At 39.1% G+C, this 27,206-nt stretch overlaps 1 protein-coding gene across 1 annotated transcript in view; it reads left to right on the plus strand.

Moving 5' to 3' along the window:
* Window positions 1-27,138, plus strand: part of bin3 (bridging integrator 3) — a 32,989-nt gene extending 5,851 nt beyond the window's left edge. Inside the window, exons 2-9 of the mRNA XM_015019848.1 lie at window positions 436-484; window positions 3,477-3,517; window positions 7,243-7,304; window positions 9,970-10,106; window positions 15,446-15,486; window positions 21,382-21,523; window positions 23,254-23,388; window positions 26,712-27,138. Coding sequence (XP_014875334.1) covers window positions 436-484; window positions 3,477-3,517; window positions 7,243-7,304; window positions 9,970-10,106; window positions 15,446-15,486; window positions 21,382-21,523; window positions 23,254-23,388; window positions 26,712-26,858 — 754 coding nt within the window. The 3' untranslated portion in view covers window positions 26,859-27,138. The remainder of the gene's footprint in view (window positions 1-435; window positions 485-3,476; window positions 3,518-7,242; window positions 7,305-9,969; window positions 10,107-15,445; window positions 15,487-21,381; window positions 21,524-23,253; window positions 23,389-26,711) is intronic.
* The last annotated feature ends 68 nt before the right edge of the window (window positions 27,139-27,206 follow it).

Raw genomic sequence — 27,206 nt, forward strand, 5'->3', positions numbered from 1 at the left:
TGTGCTGTTTCTTGGCGCTAATTGCCACTGTCTTTTTGAGTAGTAGCTCATGGGTTCCTGCCTGACATTCAGGAGAAGGCATAATACCCAAATACACAATAAGCATCTGTGTTTGATTGCCAGCTGGGGTCATCATGCAGCGCAACCACACAGAGAAGAGGGTACAACCACTTCTGTTGAGTGATATCCATTTGCTGTGGAAGCCAGATGTGATCAGCGATGACATGAAGTTAATGTACATGGCACTGACTGCTTGTTTGAGAAGAATAGAGATTAACAGCCTCCTTCCGTCTGCATTAAGGAATCCTCAGACCAGTGCTGACCTCTGCTCAGACATCATGTCGCTGATGACAATCTTAGCATTCAGTGATCTCACCTTTTTGGTGGTCATTTTTGTCTGTCACCTCTCATTGCTTTTTTTTTGTGTCGTTCCAGGATGCCGTTCAAGATTGGACAGCCGAAGAAACAGATAGTCTCTAAAACTGTAAGTCTCTAAAGCAAACATTTAACAGCTGAAGTGTTGTTATTTATCTGTTTAGGTAGTTCTTTTAATTTTCACTAATTTAAAAATATATCACACAAATATTGTCATATTGGAGCTAGAGGAATTTTTGGAAAGCAATTTGTCAGAGTCATGTCAGGGCGACAGAGTTGATTACCTTGAAGTTGCACCGAGTGGGTGTTCCCCTTGGTAGCAAAACCACTTCCACTGTAATGGGTCTGTGGCCCAGCAGTCCCTGTAAGACTGGGTTTCCAGCTTCCTGTGCCATCCAAGGTAAAAACCATGGAGTGGGTTACACACAGCCCCGTCAGATGATCCACTTGTGACATTGTGTGAACTATTTCCTGTATTGTTTTTGCCCCTGTGTTTAAAGTCAGAAGCCCACAAAACCACAAGACAGGAAGCCATTATGGTTGTGTAACTTGTTCGACATGTTTCAAAGTGGCGATGGACAAGCCATCCAAATGCCTAATTAGAACCAATTTGCATTTGTGTGTAAGTCAACTCAGTATGTCCGCCTTCTTCAACAATGCTGTCTGGCGTTGGCATTCTGGTGTGACTAGAAATAAAAATAAAATCTATAATAGCAACTAGAAATTTTTCGGTTGACCACCTAAGTAGTATTTAAAGAGAAATTATATTAAAAAACAATAATGAAATAATTATACAGGTTTTTAAAATCTTAATTCACAGGTTTAATAGTGTTTGAGGGTAGATTCAATTAATGTTGTCACCATTGCTAATGACAGATTTAAAAAAAAAAATCTATTATTTTTAAAAATATAAATCTAGATGCTTAATTTCCAATTAAGTTGTCTTTTCCCCGGGCGTGTCTAATGCTCCTGAATGGGCTTGGGGGAAACAACTACAATACATGTTTAAAATGAGTTAATAATCTAATCTAAATTGCAGTAACACCTTTTGAATGCCATACATAACTGCGTCATTAATTGTTATATAATTTCTATAGGACAGTCATAGAGTCAGGGTACACCATACTTGGTCCCAGTATGCGTAGCATCTAGAGAACCATCTAAAATTATGTGACAACTGGAGTGCAGAACCTAAAAACAACTAGTATTATTAATGAAGGAGATGAGTGTCTAAATGGACAAACTTTTCTTTATTCAGACACATTTGTCCAAAATATGCTGGTAAGGAAACATAAATGCAACTAATTCCAAAGAAAGTATTGATGATGTATTGCAAAGTAGCAAAATCAAAAAACTTGTATATGTGATGATTGTTAATCAAACTGTGTAAAGTGATTGATTTTTAGCTGCTTGATGAATAAATCTATTTTTCTTCTAACAGAGTTAAAGTAGCTTGTAGACCACCAGTATACTCGATATTTACTTTTTTCTTTCTTCTGTTCTGAAAATTCCTGACAAACTTCATCCTGTTGTAGTTTTTGGTGATTAAATGTAGCTGACTGGTAGACCTGTATATGTGAAAATTTGTCAACATCAATGTTTTTAGTGGACACATTTGTATGAATATTTCTTTTTTTTAAATTTCTTAAACCTTTTAACAATAGTTGCAGCTGTTTTTTCCAAACCGCTGTAGGTGCAGAGTAGTCCCTGGCTGTATTCTGCAGCACTACTAGTGTGTTTTTTTTGTGTGTTTGCGTGTGTGTGTGTGTGTGCGTACGCTGCATACCAGTTTATCTTCAGTCATTGTTCCATTCAAAGCAACCAAGGCAGATAAAGCGTCTGTCTCACTGTTAAATAAGCCAGGTTATATAAGCTTTCAAAAGTGGTTTTAAAGTATTCATGTACTTTAATTTAGGTGGAAAAATAGCAGTTTGGACACTCTGTCTGGCTTTGTTGCAAATCACAGAAACACAAGTACCATGCATGACCATATGATGAGATCACCCCGTAAGGGCCGCTGATGAGCAGACAGAAGTGACAATGAACTGTAGGTTTTTTAAAGCCGCTGAATGCCAGCGTCAGAATCAGATCTGGTATCCGTCCGCTACGTTCTCCAGTGGATAAATGCTTCAGGTTTCAGTTTTAGTTTGCTTGATAAACTCTCTGCCTGTATGTGTTAGTGCGCAGACTTCACTAAGCCGACCACTTCGTTTTTATTTCCATCGGTTTTAATCGCTTATCCTTTTTGATGTTAAATTTACATCTTAATAAATTAAACAAACTCATAAACAATAAATACAGGTAATAAAAATAAATCACTGGCAGGTTGCATGTAATTTGATGCTACAGTTTTTTCTTTCTTTCTTTTGAAGTTACACTTATTACTGAACTAAGGACATTGTTTGCTTATATCCCTTTTGGTCTCATCATATTTAACATTCTGAATTTCCACTCAGGGATTTTTGTCATCGGGAGCATGATATAAAATGTGTAAACCTTCATTCAACTTTTTATTTTGTGGTACATAGTAAATGTACCAGTTCATTGTAAAAAGTAATTCAAACTGAAATAAGACAGTCTTGTTAAAGTCAATGGGTTTAATCAATTGTTGAAAAGATTAGGTGAAAAAAAATGCTTAGCCAGCCATATTATGTTATAATTCAACTTTAGCTCTTCTTATGTATCGCTTGTACTTCATTGGAGAAGAAAAAAAAACAAAAAACAGATCGAACACGCAGTTGAGTACCTCATCAATGTGTATTTGTAATTACAAGACAGTCACAGAATGATCTTCTTGACAGTATCACTACTCTCCATTATTTTGCTGCACCCACTTTCCAACACTAGCATCACATGCACACTGCAGTTTGGTTAACTAAGCACCTCTTTCACTAAATTAAAAGCGTAATATTCAAAAAAATTATTTTAACATGTCTCTTTTCTACATATCTGCACTTGGCATGACAATGAACTATACCCAGATTAAAAGGTTTAAAATCTGTTATAGAGTCATTGAATCTGCCCTATTGGTTTAATTAACTTTTGATACTATTATACTCTTTTTCCCATTTTAAGTTGACTGCCTCTTATTTCTTTTTTAGGTTGAAAGAGACTTTGAGCGCGAATATGAAAAGCTCCAGAAGTAAGTTTGCTTATACAAGCACTGTCAATAGAGAACGTTATTGATATTTTATGTGTAGCATTTTTATCTAGTTGGATTGTATCATTCTAGTATTACTTTTATTTGCAGTAACATATGCCTGTTTTGTTAATCATTATGATTAAAATTATTAAGGGCAAGTTTGTGAAACAATGTTTTGTGCCATTGCTTTGGTGAAAGGTGGTTTCTTGCTCACCAAATCTATCTTATTTATATTTTTATTACTGTTAGTTTTCCTTTTTTCTGCATGAAATTTTTATTGGCTAAATATTTTCATTATAGTGTCAAGTTTGTAAGCATTTCAAAAGTATTGTTCAAATTTGACTGGTTTTGTGTTGTATACATGATGATGTACAAAGGTTTCTGATCATTTTACATAGTTTTAAAAATTATAATTTGTTAGAAGTCGCTATTTCAATGTGTTTATGAAACTGAAGAGACAGAAATATATAACACTTAAAATCTCAAGATCACTGCATGCAGAAACTCCCTGAGGGCCCTGAAAAATGAGTGGGAGCACAGCTTTCCACTCAGGTTTTGTTGAGTAGGAGGGCCCTTTATCAGGAAGGTGTGGTACCAATAAACCTTATAGATGAGTCAGAGCAGCGGGCATGTGCAGACATTTAGGTTCTCCACCCTAGAGATCCACATCAACACATCGCAGTGCATCCATGGACTACAAGCAAAACACTTTCTGACATTTATCCTATCTGCATTTTGGCAAGTCATGCCTGCCTTGTGCAACTTTTTGAATGGTTATCAGATAAAAAATGTTTGCTTTTTTTAATAATCATATTATATTTTTTGATAAGTATATTTTATTGGTATTTGTGTTATGACATTTTTAGTAATGTTATACTATAAGTTTGATGGAATATAAATTTTATAATGATTTGCTGAAAAATCAGTTATTAAAGCCATATATGTAGGCACATATAAAATAAATTAGATATACTGCAGTATAACACTGGAACAATAGGTTTTGAACTTGATTTTGACCTTTAATTTAGTCTTTTAAATCCAAAATGTCTTGTTTTTGTTTGTAGCCTGACATATGGCATACATGAATGTTTAAATCACATCCAGTCTGATGCAGCAGCAGGTTATACCTTATTTCAGGAAATATTGACAGCAAGGCTTTAAACAAAAGGCCCTTGCTCATCATAAGGGGCTCCAAAGATAACATTCCTCTGTCCCAAGCTATGTTGAATGAGAGTTTAACTCCACCTACCGACTAACTAACAAATGATGACAGTAACCATCCAGTCTTAAACAGAGCAATTGATAAAATCAGGATCCATGATGATGACTTAAAATAAATCTGACATGCATTTCCAAATGTTTTTGAATCTCTACTACATTGGATGCCACCCAGGGCATCGGTGCTATAAGTGCTTTAAAATAAGTGCAGTTTCATAAAGATTGTGGCTGCACAGGCCTACCATGGGTGCATTGGTGCAAAGAGTAGCAGAGTTACCAGTAGGTCACCCTATTAGCACCTTCTGGAAAGAGAGTCAAGGCGTTCACCTGGTAGTCATTCAGAAAGGGTCTCTCACTGTCACCGAGTAGAGAGGACAGCAGTATTGTGGAGACGTTGCAATGGAGGAGGTGGTAGAAAAAGGCAAAATTGTGAGTGTATGGACACTGGTCTTAAGCAGTTCTGGCTTATTTACACAACAAAATGGCTTTACCCATCATCCTGCAACTTCAACTTGAATTCCCTAGCCTCATATTTTGATGCTTTTCCATTGCAGGAATCTTTTAAGGAAGTCTCGTAGTTTTCTGTTAGTTTTTCTCCTGGCTACATTCCCACTGTAGGAACCTGACCAAAAGAAATACATCCCCAAAACGACCCTAAAAGGAAGGCAGCACTTTTCGGATGAACTCTTAGCTAAAGTGAAGCCTTGTGGTGGGATGGTGCTAATTATGTTTAACTGGTTGAATGTCCACAGCATTTAATCTCCTGGTTTTTTCTAACTGGAGTTCATATTCCCTGCTAATTTTCATTAGCGATATCCTGCATTTTTATTTGCAAACAGCATTTAAACCCATCCAATCCCTGCTGAATATCACACAGACAGGTTACAGAGGTTTCATTCAAGTACAAAGATAAAATCTGCCAACCTTAGTGAAAAGCTTTAATTAAAGGAGCCAAGGACTTTTGCTTTCAGGGTAAATGCACACAAAAGAAGGTAACACTCTCAGTAAGGCATTTTCAGACTTTTAACAGGTAAACTAAGAATAGTTTTTAGCGTTTATGTTCTGAAATGCAGATTAACGTGATCACATCTCACCAGGATTGTGGATTATTTTCACATTTTAAGTGGAGCAAAAGTAGTAGTACAAAATTTCTTTTAGTTGGAAGTGATTTGAATTTGACGTCGGATCGTAAACGCTATTGGGGTATAGAATAAAGATCTTGTGACATTAATTTCAAGAATTCATAGTCAAAATGTGCCTTTTGGATTTCTGACCTCAAGTTGCTCTGTTTCCAGTTTAAAGAATAAATAACTTTTATTAGATTAGATTTTTCTGTTTTTCTTCTTTGCCTTTAATATTGTTGGGTGCTTATAGTTGTTGCATTTAAACAGATATATGATGAAGGCAATATTTCTTAACGTTTATTGCATTGTCAGTAGCAGGTGGAACTCAAAATACTTGTAATATATTGGCTGTTTGGAAAGATTACTCATGGTTTCTTGTTTTAATGCTGCTTGGTTGTACATTCAGATGTCCTCAACAGGTGGTTAATCCCTGTTAAATTTTCACACAGGGCTGGAGCCGTTTGCTTTTTTAAAATTTGTAATTGAATTCATTGTTTAACATAGTCTCTTCTGTTTGGTAAGGTTATCTTTCTCTGACATGAAAACTTGATGATGACCTGAAAGAACTTAAGTGTGACAACGAAGCAAGTACAGAAGAAATCTATAATCAGTCAAATACCTTCACACAACACTGAAAATAAATAATTAACAAATTATAATGATCTTATAAGTTTTTTTAAAATAATTTATGACTATATTAAGCACCTGCTAATGTGTCGATTTACCTTTCTATGGAATTATCTATCAGCTGCTGGATATTTGAAGCTCTAAAATTATTTCCTCCATTTTCAAGATTTGCATTTTTTCTCATATTCTTACACCATAAATCCAACATTTTAGGCTTGCAGTTATGGTGTTCTTCATTTTTATGATATAGTCCTATAAATAGATGGAAGTGAGCCCCGACATCATTGCATTTTTTGTCAAATCAAGAGAAGTGATGTGATATAGCTGTCTCTTGGGAGATCCTAAACCCCCTTTTTGCCTTAATTGATATAATGAATGGCATGTGTTTTCATACTCACTAGTCTGGTAATTGCCTTTTTTAACAGCATCAGTGTAATATGTGGAGTGGAATGATTGAAGATGTTAATGTTTTAGAGCAGAAATGTAGTTTACAGTGCTAAAAAGATTCCCAGTACTGGTAATTAGCCAACAGATTTTATGTGGAGGCAATGAAATGTTAAATTTTTTTTCTTGAACTATATTTTGTTTTAAATTAGTTTCATTTTCTATGTTTCATCTGTTTTGATTTATACATGAACAAGTGAAAAAGAACTTATTTTCTACATAGATTTTTTTTCCTGCACACTTGGTCCCAGATATAATTTTTTATTGCAGTAGATGAGGAGTTATCTGATAAATGTTCTTCTTGTCCAACAGGCTTGAGGATCAGACAAAGAAGCTTCACAAAGACATGAAGAAAAGCACAGAGGCTGATTTAGGTGTGTTCTGGTAAAATACTTGTCTTATCATTGGAGTTTTCCATTCAGATCCATCCACTTGTTTCCCAACGTACTGGATGTTGCTTAGCAGGTTTTACCAGGATCGTAACATGCAAGTGTTTTTTTTTTTTTCTTGTTTTTTTTTTTTCCTGTGGTGTGCTAACGACGTGACAAATAAAACAAAAGGTGCTTCTGTCTAAATCTTCCTTTTCAAACTCTTCTACAATCTTGTTGCCATTGTATTTCATCTTACATTTAGTGCACTGCTCAGTTTTGGCTTTGATTTGTATATCGTCTTTGCAATCATTTGTTTTTGCACTTGTCTGCAACAGCAACCATGTTTACTCAACATGTATTTGCTATTTTTTTTTGGTTTTGGATTTGTGTGTTTGTGAAGTAGCAGTAGAAATGGCCTGTGGTAAGAAGTCGGTTGTGGGGGCGGCAGAGCAGGAACGGATAGAGGAGCAAGAACCTCCTTCATTTCCTCTCCTTTGTGCTCTGGAATATGGATGTTTGCATCATCAAAGTGTCATAGCTGTCAGGGCCTCATTATTGTTAATGGATTCCATGTGCTGCTTAGGTCCCATCTCCACCAACTTTTAACCCAGCAAACAACCAGACCTGCCCTGAATGTCAGCACTGTAATAAACAGATGACTGTTGGTTATGTTAGCCATCCTTTCCTTTAAGGTAGCGATAGTCTCAGCTTTGTTCACACATATATGATCAGGGGGAAATGTTAGGGTTACATTTTGAAATTACAAAGGATTAGTAAAGCTGCAATGGTAAATTGAGTTTCAGAAGTACTCATAGCACTCATATGTTCACATTTTGTCACATCGCATCCTCAAACTTCAATGGTTGCTCTGATTAATGCTCTTCTTGTGTGTCCTCATAACTTCAGTAAAATACATTGAAGTTTGTGATAGTAAGTTTGATCTGGCATGAATATTTTTGTAAACGCCCTGTTTATTCCAGTGAATCCTACTACTTAATTGTCCATGGACAGACTCAAACTCTGGTCAAGACCTGGTCTGCAGCCAGTAGTTCTTGTCGCATTCACCAACCTCTGTGAACTCGGACTACCATTGCCAACTCCAGTCCTAGGCGGTTTTGTCTGAGTCTGCCCGTGGAGCAAGTGACTCAGTACAGAGATGGGTAAATAAACATGGAGGATTGCCAAAATGGAGACCTGGCCACCCAGCTAGAAGGGAAAATCACAGGGCAGTGACAGCTGCGTGGCTATGACTAAGTTTTAACAGAAAAGTGTTTACATCAACCACCTTGTGTGAGCTGTTTCATTTTTTTTCCATTCTGACATTTTATATATATATATATCTATAAAAAATACTAATAATTTACCCAAGTTCTCCTCAGACCATCTTTTGAATTGACTCTTCTATAATCTCAATTAAAACAACCCAGTGAATGATTATTCAAAAATGGGACAGCAGTTATTATAATCGTCTCCAGGGCAAAATGCAACAAGCATAAAGCTAGTTTCAGTGCAGGCCTTCTTTTCACCTTGTAACCCCTGTGCACATTTATCATAACAGCACCAAAAAGCCACCAAACCAGTTTTATTTGTATTTTCTTCTCCACTTCCGAGCCAGAAGGAAAAAACGCTTTTCTCAGCAGCCGTAGATGGCCTCATGGAGACAATCAACCAATGAAAACATTACAAATGCAATGCTTAACTCTTTGTTTCACTAAAGTTAAGTTTATTTAAAAAGTTGGATTAGCAGTGGATAACATAAGCTCACTATCACTTTATCTCCCCACTATTTTGATATCACCACCATGTAGGCCTATGCATCGCATCCCTGCATATCGCATCGCTGATGTCGCATTGCTGATATCGCAGATATTTTCCATCAAACCCATGCACAGTAACTTAAGTATCAGTTCTTAAACGCTATTGGTCTTTCATTATCACCAGAAATTATCAACACATCCAGATTTATCGCTTAAATCAGACATTGAGATTAATAAACAATGACACACTGCATGTTGTAAAAAGCTGTCCTAATCAATTAAAATGGAGATAGTAGGAGACCGGTTTGCAGATATAATGAAATGGGATTTGTTTTTGTAAACTCTCTCCCTGCACTTTGATTTTCTCCAAAAACTGAAAATAATGACGGTGGGAGGATGAAACATTTAGTCCAAGAGACATTTTTAGTGATGTGGTAATCTGGCTCCATGCTGGTTCTTTGGCTCCGGGAAATCAAACTGGTTATTTTTATGTAACCAGTAAAGAACTGACTAAACAGTCCTGGTTTTTAGCACTGGAGCGAGCCTCTTTGGTAGAAAAGAGAAAAACCCTAAAAGAAGCCCTAATCTGAAATGTGCTCTGTGTCTTAACAAAGTACCATGTGTGCAGATTAACAGTAAATTTTGCTGTGAAGAAACATGGCAAAGATTCTTGGTGAACTGGTGAATATTCAAAACGGCAGGCAGCCCTGCCAACCTCTGATTTTTTTATTTTTTATTTTTACAATGGGGGGCAGCATTGTTGCCATCTTTCTTTTGCTTTCACTGAAGCCTTTAGATACCCTCCCACATACAGGATTCATACACTGAAAAAAACGCTTAAAGCCTTTTTGACACAGTTATTTGGCAATGTTTTAACAGTGTTCTCTGTCTTGTGCATGTATGGCTGTCAGCCATGTCTAAAGCAGCAGTGAAGATCTCTGCAGATCTGCTGAGCAACCCACTGTGTGAGCAGGACCAGGCCTTCCTCGACTCCATGACTGCTTTAGACACAGCCATGAAAAGGATGGATGCATTTAACCAGGAAAAGGTGAGATTCATTCCTGCTAAATTTCCCTTTTTTACATTCTTTGTCGGCTTTGTCTTGGCATTCGCTATTAAAATGACAGTTTTATTGGGTGTAGTATTTTTGTTAGACATGCATCGAAAACTGGACAGCATTCTGTTAAATTTGGATGTTTTTATATTTATCTATATTGTGTAGCCCGTGGGCTAAAAACTATTTCTCTGTGTTTCCTCCTTTTGTGTTTTGTGAAAAGAATCTATCGTATTGTGCTTTAAAAGCTCAAGGTGTTGGTTATCAGCTGTGAGACTGATGTTTGTGACTCACCGGTGTCCAAAATAACTCAACAACAATGGTGGGGCTTTGTCTAGGGAAGAAAACCTGCTACAAAACCCATAGGAGTTATTCACTGCCTATATTGTTACTTCGTATCTTCTTCCTATTTATATGTCATCAATTAAAAATAATGGTGGGACTCGATTAAAATTATGATCTAGTTAATTACAGGGTCTATAATTAATTGATTGCATTTTCATCAAAAATTGTTGGCAAAATGTGCAATCTACTATTTAGGTTATGCAATCATCAGATGGGTGCACAGAGCTATCCCACCCATTCAGTTTTCAAGTGTTTTTGGAACACATGATCATTCATGGAAATTCTTTTAAAAAATTAAATACTTCTTTAGAAATGCTGACTGTGAACGCTGACATCAGCGTTGAGGACGTCTGTGCTTGCTGCAACATGTTGTCCATTAAGTTGGTGTTTTTAGGCTTGAATAGCCATGGTTACAGGCTAACAACTTAACTTCTTTGACGCAAATATTAAACGCAAATATTAAACCCCAAAGGGTCAAGAGAAGTGACTGTCGACCATCGCTGTTTGTGAACATCATATTTGCAGTTTATACCACAATATCTCTGATTTGAAACATTTTATAGGTCTTGTATAATATTCAAGTTTTCTGAGAAACTGAATTTTGAGTTTTCATTAGTTTTAAGCAATAATCTTAATACAAATTTATAGCCCTATATTTACAGAATTTGCAGATCTGGAAAATATATTTGATGTGTGTTCTCACCGTTTTCCATAGTTTCTTCACAGCTAATCTGAGATTGATAGATAACTTTCCACTGCAGAGAGTAGTCTTGGTTGCCCTTCCACAGTTTTATTTCCATTGACCTCTTCTTTATATTTGCCCGGCATTCTCCAGTTTGTGATTATAATCATTGCCACAGGTACTTATAATGTGAATCATTGTAGCAGTGCATGTGTGCATCCTTAAGGCAGTTCTCTCTGAAGGGTAGACACTTAAACAGCAAACAATAAAAGGCAGAGAAGGGGAGATCATGGAAAGGTATGTATTTTTATTTTTATTTTTTTAAGCTTTGTTTCTTGACTCATTGCCCAGCCAGAAGGTGTTCAGGGCTTTTCACATTTGTTATCTTAAAATATTTCCTTTTGCTTCCATATTTTACTGTCAGCCAGAATGATTTCATACTGCAATGGTTAACCACAGGGAGAAAATAATTATCTTTGCAAATAGTAGATAATATAACTCTTGCTAGAAACCATCACGTAATATTACAAGAACCATAGACCCATATGTCACCTGGAAATGTACATATTTGCTTTTGAGGGCGTGGTATATTTTTGGTGTTTGTCTTTTTCCGTTTTGCTTCTGGAAAAAAAAAACAGTGATAACATATTGGAGGGAAACAAATCAGTACAGCAAAGCAGACACTTTTTCAGAGTTTGCTCTTGACCTTAAAAGTCTTAAAAATGTATGTATTTAATACTTTTGGTTAAAAATGCCTTACAAATGTCAACTTCATTTTTGTAGCACTTTAAACAAAGTGCTACAAAAAAAACTGTTATGCAACCAGTTGCTGTGCAGCAGGGATTAGACACAACTGAGAGTAAAAAAAAGTAATGCGTCATCAAAAGAGTAAAACCACACTGTATTTGGCAGGATTAGCTCAAATTTAGGATAAAACTGATTTGTAAAACTCTATAAAATACACTAAAGCACATAAAATAAAAAAAGGAAATATTAAATCAATATCAGCAAGGGCTCCCTCACCTCCGTTTGTCTCTTCGAACATTTAAAAGCATCTTATTGCTTGAGTTCACTGATCTAAACCAAACCTGTTTGTGTAAAAAGTGCTGTCTGGATTTTTACATGAAATGGGTTGTGTGGTTTTATTTTGATAAATCTAACAGATGTAGAGCAACAACAACATTGTCGGAAGGGATTTATCAGCACACGTTGAATCCTCTGTGTGAACCAGCCAACGAAGCTGCCTTATAGTTATTTGTTGTGCAACATCGCTCTTGTTATGTTATCCAATACCATCTTTCATCGGTTATTTGTTGACAGAGTTCTATTTATTTTTCTTAAGACAGGGAAGTTAAATAAATTATTTAAGTTAAATAATTTCATATGGGCCTTAAATTTAAATTTTAAAAATCTTATTTATTTTTAAGTCTACTGAAACCTGCCGTAACCAGGAATTGCATCACAAAGTTAAGTAATGTGATTTAACTTTAGGATGTAATCCAATGTTTTTGGTAAAATGTCAGGATTTTTTTTGTTATTTGTCTGGGTCCAAATAAATAGAAAGTGTCTTCAGTGTTACTGCGGAAGTTGTTTTATCCCCCCGAATATAAAATTTGTAGAAATTAAGCTTGGCCACAAGCAAGAGGCTATTATTCTGAGACTGTCACTTTTGTCCCCAAAGTTGCTGCTTCAGCTTTACCATACCAATTTTTCAGACAGCCCATAGTCACACTTCATCAAATTTTACTGGAGCCATTTTGAGTGACTAGACAAAGTGAAACGTGGGTTGGACGGTGCGGTTTGGGATCTGGGGTGCGGATGTCCCAGGACTCGACTTGGTAGAGAACCCTGGAGATTGCTTTTGCTTGGACCGTGTTCAAAACACAAAGCTTATTTTTTATTTTTTTTTTTTCAACTAAAATACGGGGAAGGGTATGTTTTTTTTCTGCATTTCTTCTAACATTAATTTGAAAATACAAACTGCAAACTGATGCTCACTTAATTTTTTTTCATGTTATCAAAACACACAGTGAAAAGCAGTTTCAGCATCAGGACTTTACATTGATGACACAGTTGAGTTATTGTCTTTTTTGCTCTTTGAGTCTCAACAAGTGAAAATCTATTAGGACTCTGTTCCAGATTTGGACCCAAACTGCTCGTCTACGCTTTTAAATATTGGCTCGAACTGAGCTAAAGGCAAAATAGTGATTGTGAGAACTTTCTGGTCAGTCCAAGAGTGTGCATCACCTCTAGGTTTGCAAGGTGTTTATAATCCAGCGCCGCTCTCCAGAACACCACTCTGACTTCTCCCTTCAAGCTGGCGGTTGGTTCTGACGGCACAAACGGCAAACCTTGTTGCTCAAGCAAAACAGACACAAAAGCAATCCACCCTTTGCTCTTCTCCGCGTTGAGACGAGATGTTGCGCCGCAGGGCCCGCGAGTGAGAAAGCCAGCAGATAAAACGTGCAGCGATAATGAAGGCAGCAGTGGCCCAGGTCTGTGTGTTTATTTCTGGGGCTGAGGAGGGCGCTCAGCCCCGGCGGCGCACTGCTACCGAAGCCGAGCCCCGGCGTAGATGGCGGCAGCGTGGTGGAGGATGCTCCGTTTGGAGGGATATTGATTTCCTCAGCGATCTGTGTGTATTTTTGGGAGGCCTGTGTGCCGGGATGGCCTCTGCCCCGTGACTCACTGATGGAGACTACTGCTTGAGCATCAGGCCTCAGGCTTTGTGGGGCCTCCAAGGAATTGCTCTGCTCCCCACCCTCCCCCCATCACTGTGGGAAGGGGCAGAGGGTAGAGGGCATCAACATGCTTAAGCAAATCTGTTGCTGTTATTCTCCCGCCTTACTGCGTGTTCTCACCTTAAAAGCGGCAGTGCAGCTCAAGTCGAGGAGGGGAGGGGATGGAGCTGGGGATGTGAATATGTAAAACAAAGAAAATGTGAATTCCCATGTACTTATTTGTTATTGGTTCTCTGTTTTCCCTCAAACCACCATCAACCATTTTGTAGTTGGAAATGTGCACAACACTCACTGAAGCAGTGAGTGTTGTGTTTTTTCAGAGATGGTCAGGGCACTTTCACAAAGCGCAGCTCTGATCTTGCTTCCTTGCTGCTGTGTGATGATTGACTGTCCTGCCAATAGAAAGCGAACATATGATTACTGTAGCGGCTCATTGTTCTCATGCAGCTGTCGTTCCGCATTTCTCCCTTTAGACCCCGCTTCACTCTCAACAGCAAGCTCATCACTTGAGTTGATTGTCTTGCTGGCACTGCGCCGTTACGCTGGCTGTTCTTGTAGTCGTTTTATCTCTGCAATGTAAATGACGCTAAAACTTCATTAATTGCGCACCAACTTCTGTTGATGGGACTTGGGTTTTCAGCTCGGAGGCCTCATAATGTGTTATTCGTTTACTTCCATTTAACACCCCCAACCTCTCCTTCCCTCCCCTGTCGGTTCTGACAACCAGAAGGAGAATGCTTGAAAATATAAACTGTTATTGTTAAAATGTTTGTTTGTTAAGAACTTTCATCTTGTAAGGCAGCCCACCCTGCACAGGATTTCAAATCAGTTGGGCTTTGCTTTCATGTCCGTCCCCTGACAGTTCCATCCTTTTGTATCGCAGACTCGATGAATATTCAGGGATTTCTCCTCGGGGCTTGCGTACAATAAAAAGAGTCAACGTCATGAAAGTTTCTTTGCCAGCCCTCCTCCCCTTTTTTCCCTTTTTTTTCTCTGTTTGCTCATTTTGCGCTATACATAATTATTGGTGTTTGTGTTGTATTGTTACTTTGCCACTAATTAGAAAAAAGATGTAGAAGCTGTTTGGGTCTTTGGTTCAGGGTTTTTATGCGGCCTTAAAAGTCTGAAATTTAGTTTAAGTATTTTCTAGATCTGGAGAGATACAGGGAAATGTATGGTATAGAGAAAGATGGCTTTCTGGGATTCATTTATTTTCATCTTTTTGACCATTCGTCCATTCATTCATGCTTTCGTAGTGTTTACACATCATCTGCCCATCTGTACCCCCTCCATTCATCAATTCGTCCATCTATTATGTTATCCATCAAGTTCCTGCTCATAAGTCCATTTTTCAATCATCTGTTTACCAACTTTTACACTATCCATTCATCTGTCGTATATAATTTTTATACTCACACCTTTAAAATGAGTTAAAAAATATAGACAACTTTGGAAATGCGAGTCTGGAGTTTTTACATAAAAAATATCTTCTGACATAATGCAAGTCGACAATTATATTTTCTCCTTTGGTGTGTTTAATCTTAACAGTGTCCTTTTTATTCCAGGTCAACCAGATCCAGAAGACCGTCATAGACCCTCTAAAAAAGTAAGGGTTACTCTTAATTTTTCTATTTGATTTTGTTTCTTGTGTAAGTGCTTTCAGGTTTTAATTTTCTAGCTCAGGACCAAAAAAGGGAATTTGTGTAACATTTGGTTTGAGTGGCTGAACAAAATGATTGTTTTACAAGATGTTGTTAAAAAAAAGTTTTTAAAAGCATTATTAGAGAGGTCAGGTTTCATTTTGTGGCTTATTTTTCATAACGTATTCACCACTGTGGGCCATTTAAGATGAGTGCCATAAACATTGTTATTGTCTAAACCCTATTCTTCCAGGATTGAAATTAACGCTGTTATGCAATATCACAGGAAGGCCTTCAGTCTAACTATACAGATTGTAAAAATGAGCAGAGCTGCTGTGGTCAGAATGTGTCTGGAAGAAAGTTTATTTGGTTCCCATTCCTAATATTCGCCCCCATTTGAGATGCCGTGAGTGCTATTCCATCTCATAAAGGTCCCTCTGCTTACTTTCACACATGTGCACGCACACACAAATGCAAAGCAAAGTTACTGGAAGGAGTGGCTGGGCTATCCCACCCAACTTCCGGCATGCTAGTTAAGGAATCGCTTCCTCCTGTTTGCTCCTCCCATAATATTAAACATGTGCTAAGAGGACAAAAGCAGAATCTTTCTACAGCAATTTTTTTGCTGACCTTTCTCACCCCCCCCCCCATAAAGCTGTCATTTTGAGAGTGAGGGGCAAGGTGGGGGGAGAGGGGAATCACCTATATGAAGTGAACGCGCTGTGAAAACATGACGGGGTTAGGTCGGTGCCAGTGTGCGTTTAGCCCTCTCTCCCTCATGTGCTCCGGCGGCGGAGCAATGACAGGATGGAATGGTTCTAATTTCCTCTTCCTGGTGGGCGGCAGGCGGACGTGTGGGTAGGCTCAGAATATGGCACAGGCCCAGCTTCCTGGGCCCAGAGCCGTGGATTGGTTGAGGAAGAGAACTGTCTCAGGACAGCACACACTCTCTCACACACACGCACACAGACAGCAGCCCAGATTTTCGAGGGTGGGGGTGCTGAGCAACTTGTGCTTTAACATGATTCTAAAATAGAGCAGTGGAAGCAAGTTTTAGTTTCAGTGCCAAGCTGAGCTGACCTCCCCGTTTTAATTTTTAGCCTCCCTAAAAGACAGCATTTCCACTCATTAATTTATAATGGTGTTGTCCATAGAAGAAGCTAAGACACAAACCTTGTTGTGCGTTAAAGCTTCCATTAGGATTCCATTAGTGCTTCATTAATTTTTTTGTTTACTTGTCTCTAAATATTCTTGCTTGTGATCTTGTGGCATTCTAAGTACAACTGGCAAAATTCTGAAAGGACGATTGTAAAATTAATGGAAGACTCTCACTTAGTTGCGTGTGTGTGCACGAGTGTGTGTGTGTGTGTGGGTGTGTGCGTGTGTGCGTGCATGCGTTTACTCAACATTGTCCTTCTGTAACTGCTATTTAAGCTTTTGGCATCCATCCTTTATCCTTTAGTCTGGTGAAGTGCACAGAAAACAAATTTAAAAACAGCCCTCCTCCACCATCAGCTTTCCTTCGGAGCTGCTTGTGAGTTTCATCCACTCAGTGGGGTCACTAAGTGACATCACTGTGTTTATGTGGGGGGGAGGGGGAGTGCGTGGGCATGGAGGCATTTGTGTTATCTAGGGCTCCCTAACGTAGCCTTTCTGCTCTGTTGTTGTTTTGGGCGAGACAGAAGTCAGGCCTGTTTTGAGACCTTTGACCTGGGTTGAGCTTGGACTGAGCAAAAAAAAAAAAAAAAAAAAAAACCCTGCACCACCCGTCTCTATCAGAGGAAGAGCGCTCCTGATGCAGGTCCAAGGGCTAAAGCCAAAGGGACTTCATGGCCCTTGCCTGACAGCTGAGGGGCAGAGATTCAATTCTGGCTGGACTTGTTGAATTTTTATGACTGTTAAAGTTTATAATTTCCTTATTTATGAAGAACATCACTGAACAATGCTTTTTGTGAATGTTCTAAGTTCAAGTGAACAAAATGTGAGAATCAGCAAAGCAGATATTTGAGTCTAGAACCACTTATGGTGCTTTTGATTCTCCATTTTAGCTTTTATAGCTTTAATTCAATATTTCTAGATCTATAGCTTATAGAAATAGATGTGTAGATCTGTTAGAAATCTTAGCAGATTTCACCACTGGGTTCAGATCTTATCTGTTAGCTGTGTTGTTCTTTTAAATGAAGCCACTAAAAGAGCCACCACAGCTGAAGTTGTCCTAAAAGGGTTCCTGTCCACTGTCGCTGCATGCTTGCACACTATGAGAGATTGTTTCACGGCTCGATGTCAGTGACTTAATGAAATCGGCTAATTATCCTCTGATGAATAAACTTTTTTCCCTGTTGGTATTATAAACTAAATTTGAGTATTGCATTGTAACTGGGATAAAATTATGTATGTAATGACTTAAAATCTGTCCACATGTTTGGATTGATTTGTTTAGATACTTCTGGATGGAAAATGAATCTCTATTATGTGAAGCACTTTGCGTTGTGTAAATACTGTTTTGTTGAAAAGGTGTAGTGTTTTACAGATTTCTTCTTTCTTAAATGTTTTCTCCAGTTGCGGACTATCACTCTCACTTTCTGGCATTCTTAAATCTCAGAAAGGGCTTTGTAACATTTTTCCAGATGATCTGATGCTTTTTGAAATCTTTCAGGAAGATTATATTTAAATGTATTCTTGCCAGGTAACAACCAGGCCAGAGTTTATTTTATGAAGCCCAGCTCAGTTTTCTAAAAAAAAATGTAGTTCAATCAGATTTCATTCTTGATGTACCTTTTTCCAGAGAACAGTTTGGATAGCTTTTTTTCCCCCTTAAATAAAGAAGTTTTTAATTGAAAATTCAGAATTTTGTATTTAGGTCGTCTTTATCCAATGTTTTGTTTGATGGTGATCTAAAACATGTAAATATGACAAAAAGAAACATGAGAATTATTTAAGGGGTCAAACACTTTCACAATGTTGTAATTTCCTCAACATATGGACAATAATGTTTCAAGGAATCCTTTTTTAATGTAGCCTTTATTTTTGTTAATTAAACAGCAAACTTTGCATTTTTCATACATTCAGCATTCATGAAAAATGCTGCATTTTTCATGAATAAGGACATTTCTAGTGCCAGAAGTCTTTGTTCTCTTTTTGCAAAGGTTTTTCTTTCTGAAAATAAAATGTATCAATGAAACAAGCAACTAAATCATAGGAGCGAGAGCGAAGTCAACCTATTTTTAATTTTGAGGGCTGTGGACACCTCTCCATGGTTTATTGCTCTCAACTGTGTTATATCATATTCTGCCCAGTGACAGACATAGAAAGCAGCTATTATATATTTTCAGCCGACTTCTGTGACTTTTCTCTACGTTAGTAGAGTCGAGTTATGCGATGGTGAAAGTCAACAGGGACACCCGGCCTTCCAGACTGAGGGAGTCTAGACCAGACTTGGGCTTGGCTGACGCTTCAGACTGGCCTGCCTGTGGATTGGCAGCTGCTCATAAACACACTCTGCTCTATAAGCTATTTCCATTCAGCCTGTTCACCACAGCCTGACCTGTCACATGCATCGTGGTGTGCCCTTGGCAGCATCCAGCCCGACAGCCCTGGATAAAGAATGCAACTTAGACGTTGCCTGCTTGACCAGTAGCTGCTCGGCCAAGACAGGGACATCGAGGGAAACGCTATATATCAAATTAGCTTGTTTTATGGTTAAAAGAAACATAATTTTTGAAGGTTATACAAATAATATAATCATAAAAGACTTTACCAAAAGAAAATTAAAATTGCTTTGAATAGACATTTCCTCAATTGTGGGGAAAAAAATAAAAAATAAATAAATAAATATATATATATGTATATATATATATAAATATATATATATACCGCCAAAAAAGTTTTTGTAATTCAGTTTATAAAGTAAAGTGCTGATTCATTACTTATGGGTTTCTTTGCCAAGAGTTTCTTTGTTTTATTTCTGTTTCTTTTCTCCACAATCTTCTCCAGCCTGTGTTTCTCTCTGTTTTTTTCTGCTGCATTGTTTCTGTCCAATCAACTTTTCCATGCTGTATTGCACCTCAATACAGCCCTTTGTGAATGGTCCTCTTCTTTAGCGGTGACTTTTTGTGTCCTACCCTGCTTCTCTAGCACATTAATCGATGCTGGACAGTTGTCAAGTCAGCATTCTCCCCCATATTACTTTTTGAATTGACTTATTGAAGTGAATTAATGCCCTAATTTATTGAGACACACCCATAAACTATTAAGAGGGCCTAAAGAACCATCTTTAGCTCTAGAACCCCAGGTTGAACACCCTGGTCTCTGTAAACACTTTGGTATTAGCATGTGGGATAGGAAGAAGGGGAATGGATGAGTGATCATCCGCTTATAATTACATTTTTTTTTTCTCATTTATGGTGACTTAGGCAGTAGTGATGTGAGGTTTCTGAGTGCTGACAGCAGCACTGTCCATCCTAGGCTGCAAGCCTCAGCCCGTTTATGTTTGGCAGAAGAAACGGGCACCAGGTGAGCTGCGCTGGGGGGATATTCTATTAGCCTTCGTGTCATGGAGAAGTTGGTGTGCTGCTGCGTTGTCATCAACCACAAGAACTACGTTGGAAAGCACTCGTGCCTTGAGGCCAGTTACATAATCCCCTGGCACTTGAAGTATGTGTACGCTGGAGCAGATAGTAGACTCAAGGATCGGCTTCCACCCCTGCCATAAACTGGGCCAAAGTGGGATTTTATAAATAGCGGTAGAGCGTGGGCTGTGGGGCTGGGCTGGGCTGCGTGATGTCACTCAAACACTACTAGACCACTCCTTGCTTCACTTCCTGTCGGAAACAATCCCTGCTTGTCTGGAAGAGATCCTCAGCGCCTTCCCCCTTTTTAACCAGGCAGCCTCCGTTAAGGCGCAGCACCAGACAGAGCTCTAATCTAGGATTTCACAATCCGTTTGCACGGTCGCGGTGGTTCCCTGATCTGCCGCACATAGCAGGGCAAGGGTTGGCATGGAGAGCAACGTAAATCACAGAGCCCACACATTTTGCAGCTAATAACGCTACACCTAATGGCTGACGTTAAAAAAGCGACCGTAGTAGTGTGCCTACACAGCTGATGAAGCGCTTTAAATGACTCATTCAGAATAGGTTTATCTAAATTTTTCATTACGACTGTTTTTACTTCTGACTCATGTGTAATCAGCACCTGTAAGAGTAATCCTCCAGGCCTGCTTTGGGAAACTGTTTTCTCTGGTTTTTGTTTATTGCTCAGGTTTTATTTGCCCTAATTTAAAATCATTTTCCACTTTGTTGTCATTTAAGACTGCACTTAAATCTGGTCAATTTATACCTCCTAAAGTAAAGAAAATGCAAACAAAATGTTTTAAGTTTTTATTTTTGCATAAAATATTATCATACGTGATAATATGTTTGTGTACGGTATTCCCGTCTCCCATTAAAAGCAGCCACAAAACCAGTGCAACAAGTCCCAGGATGAAGCTCAGACTCCTGTTGCTAAGTTACAGATGAATGTTTTCCTATTTTTAGTGCACAAGACCAGGATTCTTGTTGCAAGAATATATTTTCATTTGAAATATGATAATTGTCACAAAATGAATTGTTTCATGCCACCCTGAACTATAGTAATTAGATAATAGATGAGAGGAAGCTTAATGCTGAGCCGTCCTCTGGGGGATGGAGAGCACCTCTACAATAAGATGTTGAGTAGAGCCATTTTATTAAATCACAGCGGCTTTTATGATGCAGTGCACTTTCACTGTTTTCAGTAAGTTCAGCTATCTTTTCTTTTTTTCCCCATCACAGTCTGGGAATTGTTTTTACTTCGAGTATTGCTTCATGTGTCTGTCGTTTCAGGTACAGCGGCGTCTTCCCGAGCCTCAACATGGCGGTGAAGCGCCGGGAGCAGGCTCTCCAGGACTACAAGCGCCTGCAATCCAAAGTGGAGAAGTACGAGGAGAAAGAGAAAACGGGGCCAGCTATTGTCAAACTTTGTCAGGTATTTTGTTTGGCACTGCCACACACGTCGGCGCTCTAAAAGTCTCGCTCTAACTTCAGCAGCAGGATGAGGAGGAGGGTTCACCTGCTCTCGTTTGTTTATGTGTCCTGAGAACGGAGCATCGTAAGCGTAAAAAAAAAAAAAAAAGACACAAATGCTGACTGGATATGAATAAAGTAGTTTAGCACATGCATACAGTACATGTGCACTCTTTCACCCACGCAAGCTGCCAGGCTCTCTCAAGTTGTGCCTTTTTGAAAAAAAAAAAAAAAGGCACTGCTGCACATCTACAGGCACGTAATTGAGAATTGTAGACACACACATGCACGCACCGCGAGGCCACTACATAAGCGTGCACATTCACAGATAATGTTGCAGCGCTGCCTATGCTATTGCCTCTAACACATCCTCACATGGTGAGCCACCCACACACTCTGAGAAAAGCTCTGTCAGGGGAACAAAGCCTTGAAGAGGCCCAACATCCCTGCCCTTTGAATCCGTGCGCACTTAAAGAAACGATCCTCGCTCAACGTTTTGTTGGCCATTTCAGCGAACATATGCGGCGAAATAAAACCGGGGCGAGAGGTGCTTATCATAATGCTTGCACATAAACAATATGTTAGTGTATGATTATTGCAACTTCCCCCTATCCCCCTTAATAAAAATTCTCACCCTCTCACAATTATTCATTGTGTATTCCATAACTCTATGCCTACAGCAGACTACCCACTAATACATTCACACAGAGATCAGTGGTGCTGGAGTCCACTCACAGCCAAGTCTGCCCACATTACCCACTCCTCCTCACTGTGGTCGTGATTACAGCCTTTTTTGCACTGCATCTCCGTGGGAATTAGGCAAATATATTTCATAACAATAAGAAAAACATGGTGGCTCGAGTAATGGATTTACTCAAATCTAACTCGTGTCAGAGTGGGTTTTAGTTTTGTTTATCTGGAACTTGTATATATTTTCTTAACAGAGTAAATGATAACGGTGTACCATTTTAAGGGCTTATAAACAATCTGGATATGCATTCATTCAGTGATTCTTCTACCCATCCATCCATTTTATAAAAAGGTTTGGTGTTTCAGGCTCAATATATAAAACCTGGGTATTCTAGAAATATTTGCTTTTCATTCACAGTGAGCATTTTCTTTTATAAAATCAAAATGAATGGCTTACCACCAAAATACATTAAAGACCTGTTGGTGTTGTAACAACTTTCCAGACCACTCAGGTTCTTTGGTTCTGGTTCTGCTCTGCATCCCCTGAGCCAGAACCAAACATGGAGAAGAAGCATTCAGCTTCTATGCACCACAAATCTGGAACAAACTTCCAGAAAACGGCAAAACAGCCGAAACACTGAGTTCATTTACGTCAAAACTAAAAACCCACCTGTTTAGAGCTGCCCTTGGTTAGCGAAACATTGATCAACATATTTGATGTGTGTTTGCTTGATGATGGCATTTGACAAGATGTAATGTTCATTGCTTGTTTGATGACTGTATGATGTTTTTATGATGTGCTGAAATGTGCTATACTAATAAACCTGACTCAAATTTAAAAATAAGAAATCAAGCAACAAAGGACTTCAAACTCTGGGAGTTTGAGTCTGGAAAACATAAGAAAAGTTGCAGGAACCCTGAGTTTTCTACATTTAAAACAGGCTATATGTGACTTGTGCTTTTCTCTCTCTCTTTTTTTTTTTGTTTTCTTCCACACTCCAGGCGAAAGAAGAGCTGCGACCAGTCAAGGAGGACTTTGAGGCCAAGAACAAGCAGCTGCTGGACGAGATGCCCAAATTCTACCAGAGCCGCATCGACTACTTCCAGCCCAGCTTCGAGGCTCTCATCCGGGCGCAGGTTAGCAGACTTCCCCAGAATCGCAGCGTGATGAAGGCTCCCGCAGCTGCAGACACGCCCTGTCAGCAGGGAGCTGTTAACAGTGGATGAAGTGTCTGATGAAGGGTGTGTTTAACGCAGGCAGTCTGTCTCCCTCTCTGCGGTCCTAATGTGATTAATCCCCCAGTGACGGCCCACACTGCTTTGAGGAAGGCCTCGTCTGTCTGGCTCCGCTGCAGTCCTGCAGGCCTTCCTCCGACCTGGAGCTCGTCTTTAAGCAGCTGAGTGTCTGAAGTTAGCGCCGCCGCGTCCCCCCTCCCCCACCCACCCGGCACAGACCTGCTTGGCCCATGTCATTTCCTCTTTGGGACAGTCACTGGCACACTCCTAATTAGCAGATTAGATTATCTGTGACTTATTGTCAATTAAGGAGTTTGCTGATGCACTTTGAACTTGCAAATGTAACATCAAACTGTGCCCAACAGAAATAGACATACAAATGACTGGGATTAAATTCAAGCTTATTTACCTGCTGTTGTTCATATATATGTGTGTGTGTGTGTGTGTGTGTGTGTGTGTGTGTGTGTGTGTGTGTGTGTGTGTGTGTGTGTGTGTGTGACTCCAGCTATGAAGTACAGCACTCTCCAGAGGATGATAAGCGGACTTGATCCTTAGCCATGCACTTCTCTTCCTCCCTGCTGTGTCAGATAAAGGCACAAAGGCTGCTTTTGTTGTGAACATTAACTTCACTGTATCAAGTCTTTTCCAGTGATTTTCAGAGGAGGCACAGGCCGGTATGAGCTTCTCACAGGACAATAACCTTGAGTAAAAATCAACTCTTCAGGCTGATACAGGTTTCTTGTTTATTGTTTTATGGTTTGACCTGAGGATTCTCATTTACTAAATTCAGATAATTTTTTTCCATAATAAATAGAAATTTTAGGATTATCTTTTGTTTGATTTTTACTTTAAATCAAAATAATTTTTAGTATGTCCTGTTGGGTGATGCATTTAGAGCCTGAAACTTGAAGATCTTAGTTTTTATACATTTAATGAATAAAAGGGAAATAAAATTAGATTTTTATTTTTTTAAAAATGGTATTATAATTCAAATCTGACTTCACCCAAAAAATACAAAAATGTTATTCATAACAATAACCATTCCAATTAATTTATCTATGACATTTTATTCTGCCATTTTGATTTTGCCGCTTGGACTTATGTTAAAAAATAAAATAATTAGTCTAAACACCTGTTAGATTTAGCAGTTGCTTTGACGTAAATTCTCCTATTGCAGAATATTATAACTGATTGTCATTCTGCTTTCTTAAACCAGGCTCATGTTTGCGAGGTTATTTGGTCGGCACAGCTGCTCAATGCTTTACCAGCTGTAGCTTTTAAACAGCGTTACCTTACCAACCGAGCTGGGTGGTGCTCGTCTCCAGCTCCTTGAGAGGGTTTTGGCTAGAGGATTTTTCTCTAAACAGCACAACGTGTTTTTATTGCAAGCACAAGTAAAGCGTAGTAACGTTGTTGCAGCCATCTGATTGGAAGTGTATAGCGACAAGAGTGCTACTATGTGATTTACACGGCTGGGACAAGACCAGAAAAAAAAAAAAAACTGAGGTCACTCTTCTACTTTCTCTGGTGTCTCAGTAAGAGGACGTTAAACTAGAAGAAAGTGTATGTTTAGTGGTTTTGAAACCTTTAAAAACTTTATTAGCAGCAGCCAAAGCTGCACAGTTTAGGAGCTGTCCCAACCCTGGTCCTCACAGCACATGGCCCTCCATGTTTTAGGTGTTTCCTTGCTTCAGCCCAGCTGATTTCAATTGACGGATGATGAACAGGCAGTTTGCTGAACTGCAGTCGGTTGAATCAGGCACATAAAAACAGGGAAACATCCGAGACATGCAGGGCAATATAAGGTATTTTGTAATTCGTCCTTGGCTACAAATCTGTCATACAGCTGCACGCAGGTGGGAGTCCCACTAAAACGTACCTATCAGGCAGGGAAGCTGTGCTGCCAAATAGTTGACAGTAATTGTATTCAACAATTTTCTGAACACAGCATTTATTGGAGCCATCAGGAAACCAACTGTAGAAATAAAGTGCTAAGAGCAAAATTAACAACCCCAGTCATATTTCTGACTTTTGGGTTCCTTTTTATGGCAGGATGACAAATTTCTGACCCACTATTTTAAATTTTTCTCATTCACTATAAACTATACAACTCCCCCCATCTCTGTTGCATTTTTGGTTAATTTTGTGCTTTCCTCTTTGTGTCATAAGTAGCTGCAGGTGTGTGTGGCCGTGCTTACTCCCAGCAGTGAAATAGTGGCTTTGGACACAGAGGGCACAGTGATCTGGTGTACATTATCATCACCGTTCTTCTGGACATTTCCGATGGCCCTTTCAACAAGTCACTTTTGGGGGAAAAAAGTGTATCCGTTTTACCCCTACAAACAGCAGTAACCCAATACTTAGAGCCCACTCATGTGGTTTAGGTGGCACATATTGGTGTAAACAGGCAATGTCTTTCAGACTGAGCACTTAAAAGAGCTTGTGCAAAGTGGTTGGAGAGACCTGACATTATTGCTTCTGGCTTGAAATCCTTATTATACTTCTGACAAACTTCTGAGTCAACAAATAATTCGATTTAGTAAGTAAATCTCCCTCCGCTTCCCCCCCCCCGTCTCGTTATCTTGGTCGGTCGGGTTGTTTTATTCTGCAGCGGAAAAATCTATGCTGTTCCACGGACGCCTCGCGCGTCCCCTCAAGAGCGTGGCATTGTTTGCGTTGCTGTTTGAATAAATATTGAGATATGCTTGTAGGTTTCAAGGGGGTTTCATTTCCCAGTACTTTTATTCTCTGCCTACTCTTCTTGGAGTCCTGTAATGTGATTAAAGTCTATTAATCATCAAAGCAACTCTCCAGGGAGCCTGACTCATGCACTAAGGGGAAGAAGCAGGGGTGGGAAGTGTCAAGAAAGCTTTCAGTGAACACTCCATCTCTTGTTCAGATTGGGAGAGAAAAGCAGGGTCACTATCCACTCAAGTGCTGGCTTTTTGAGGGCTTTGTGAGAGTTGTTTGATTTCTGCGGGCTCCCTCTTCTTCAAATCACTCCTCATTAGGAGAAGACGTATGAGACCGGCAGCTTCCGACGTGCGAGTCAAAGCATGATCAGACTGTGAGATTAACGGTGAACAAAGGTCTGCGGATTGACCCCTGAATACATTTGTTTCAGAGGAAAGATGGGGATTATGTTTTTTTTTTGTTTTTTTGTTTTTTTTTTTCTTCTCCCCTGCCATGACACAATCTTTTCTTGTGTGTTTTCTGCCCGTCAGGTGGTCTACTTCACTGAAATGTACAACATCTTCAGCCAGTTAACGGAGCAGATCGACGAAGCCGGGCTGACTGATGAGCAGAGGCAGAAGGAGACCGAGGCCAAGCTCAATGAGCTGCGCTCTCTGTCCATCGTCGCCGACGACTGAGGGGGGGGGATGCCGGAGATCGGGATGTGCTCTTTTCATCACTCCCTGAATGGATTTCATCCCCTCCAAACCTCAGGAGTTCAGACGGACAGCAGTGGCCTGAAAATTATTGGTGGTTTTTCATTGGGCCCCCTCTTGTTTTGCACTACATTCTGATGTTTTTTGTTTTTGTTTCCTCTCCTTCTTTGCAAAGACGTTGTAATGCGGAGCAGCTGAACGCCACGTTAAATAAGCCATCAGCCAAGTGCGTCTTTATAAGCCAATATGTTATATTCTTTTTTTTTTTTTTTTTTTTTTTTTTTTTTTTTTATATGATTTTGGTTTTTCAAGAAATTTTTATTTTTTTTT

The sequence above is a fragment of the Poecilia latipinna genome, unplaced genomic scaffold (assembly GCF_001443285.1).
Source record: "Poecilia latipinna isolate Pla-1442-1.1 unplaced genomic scaffold, P_latipinna-1.0 Scaffold82, whole genome shotgun sequence".
NCBI classification, from domain to species: Eukaryota; Metazoa; Chordata; class Actinopteri; order Cyprinodontiformes; family Poeciliidae; genus Poecilia; species Poecilia latipinna.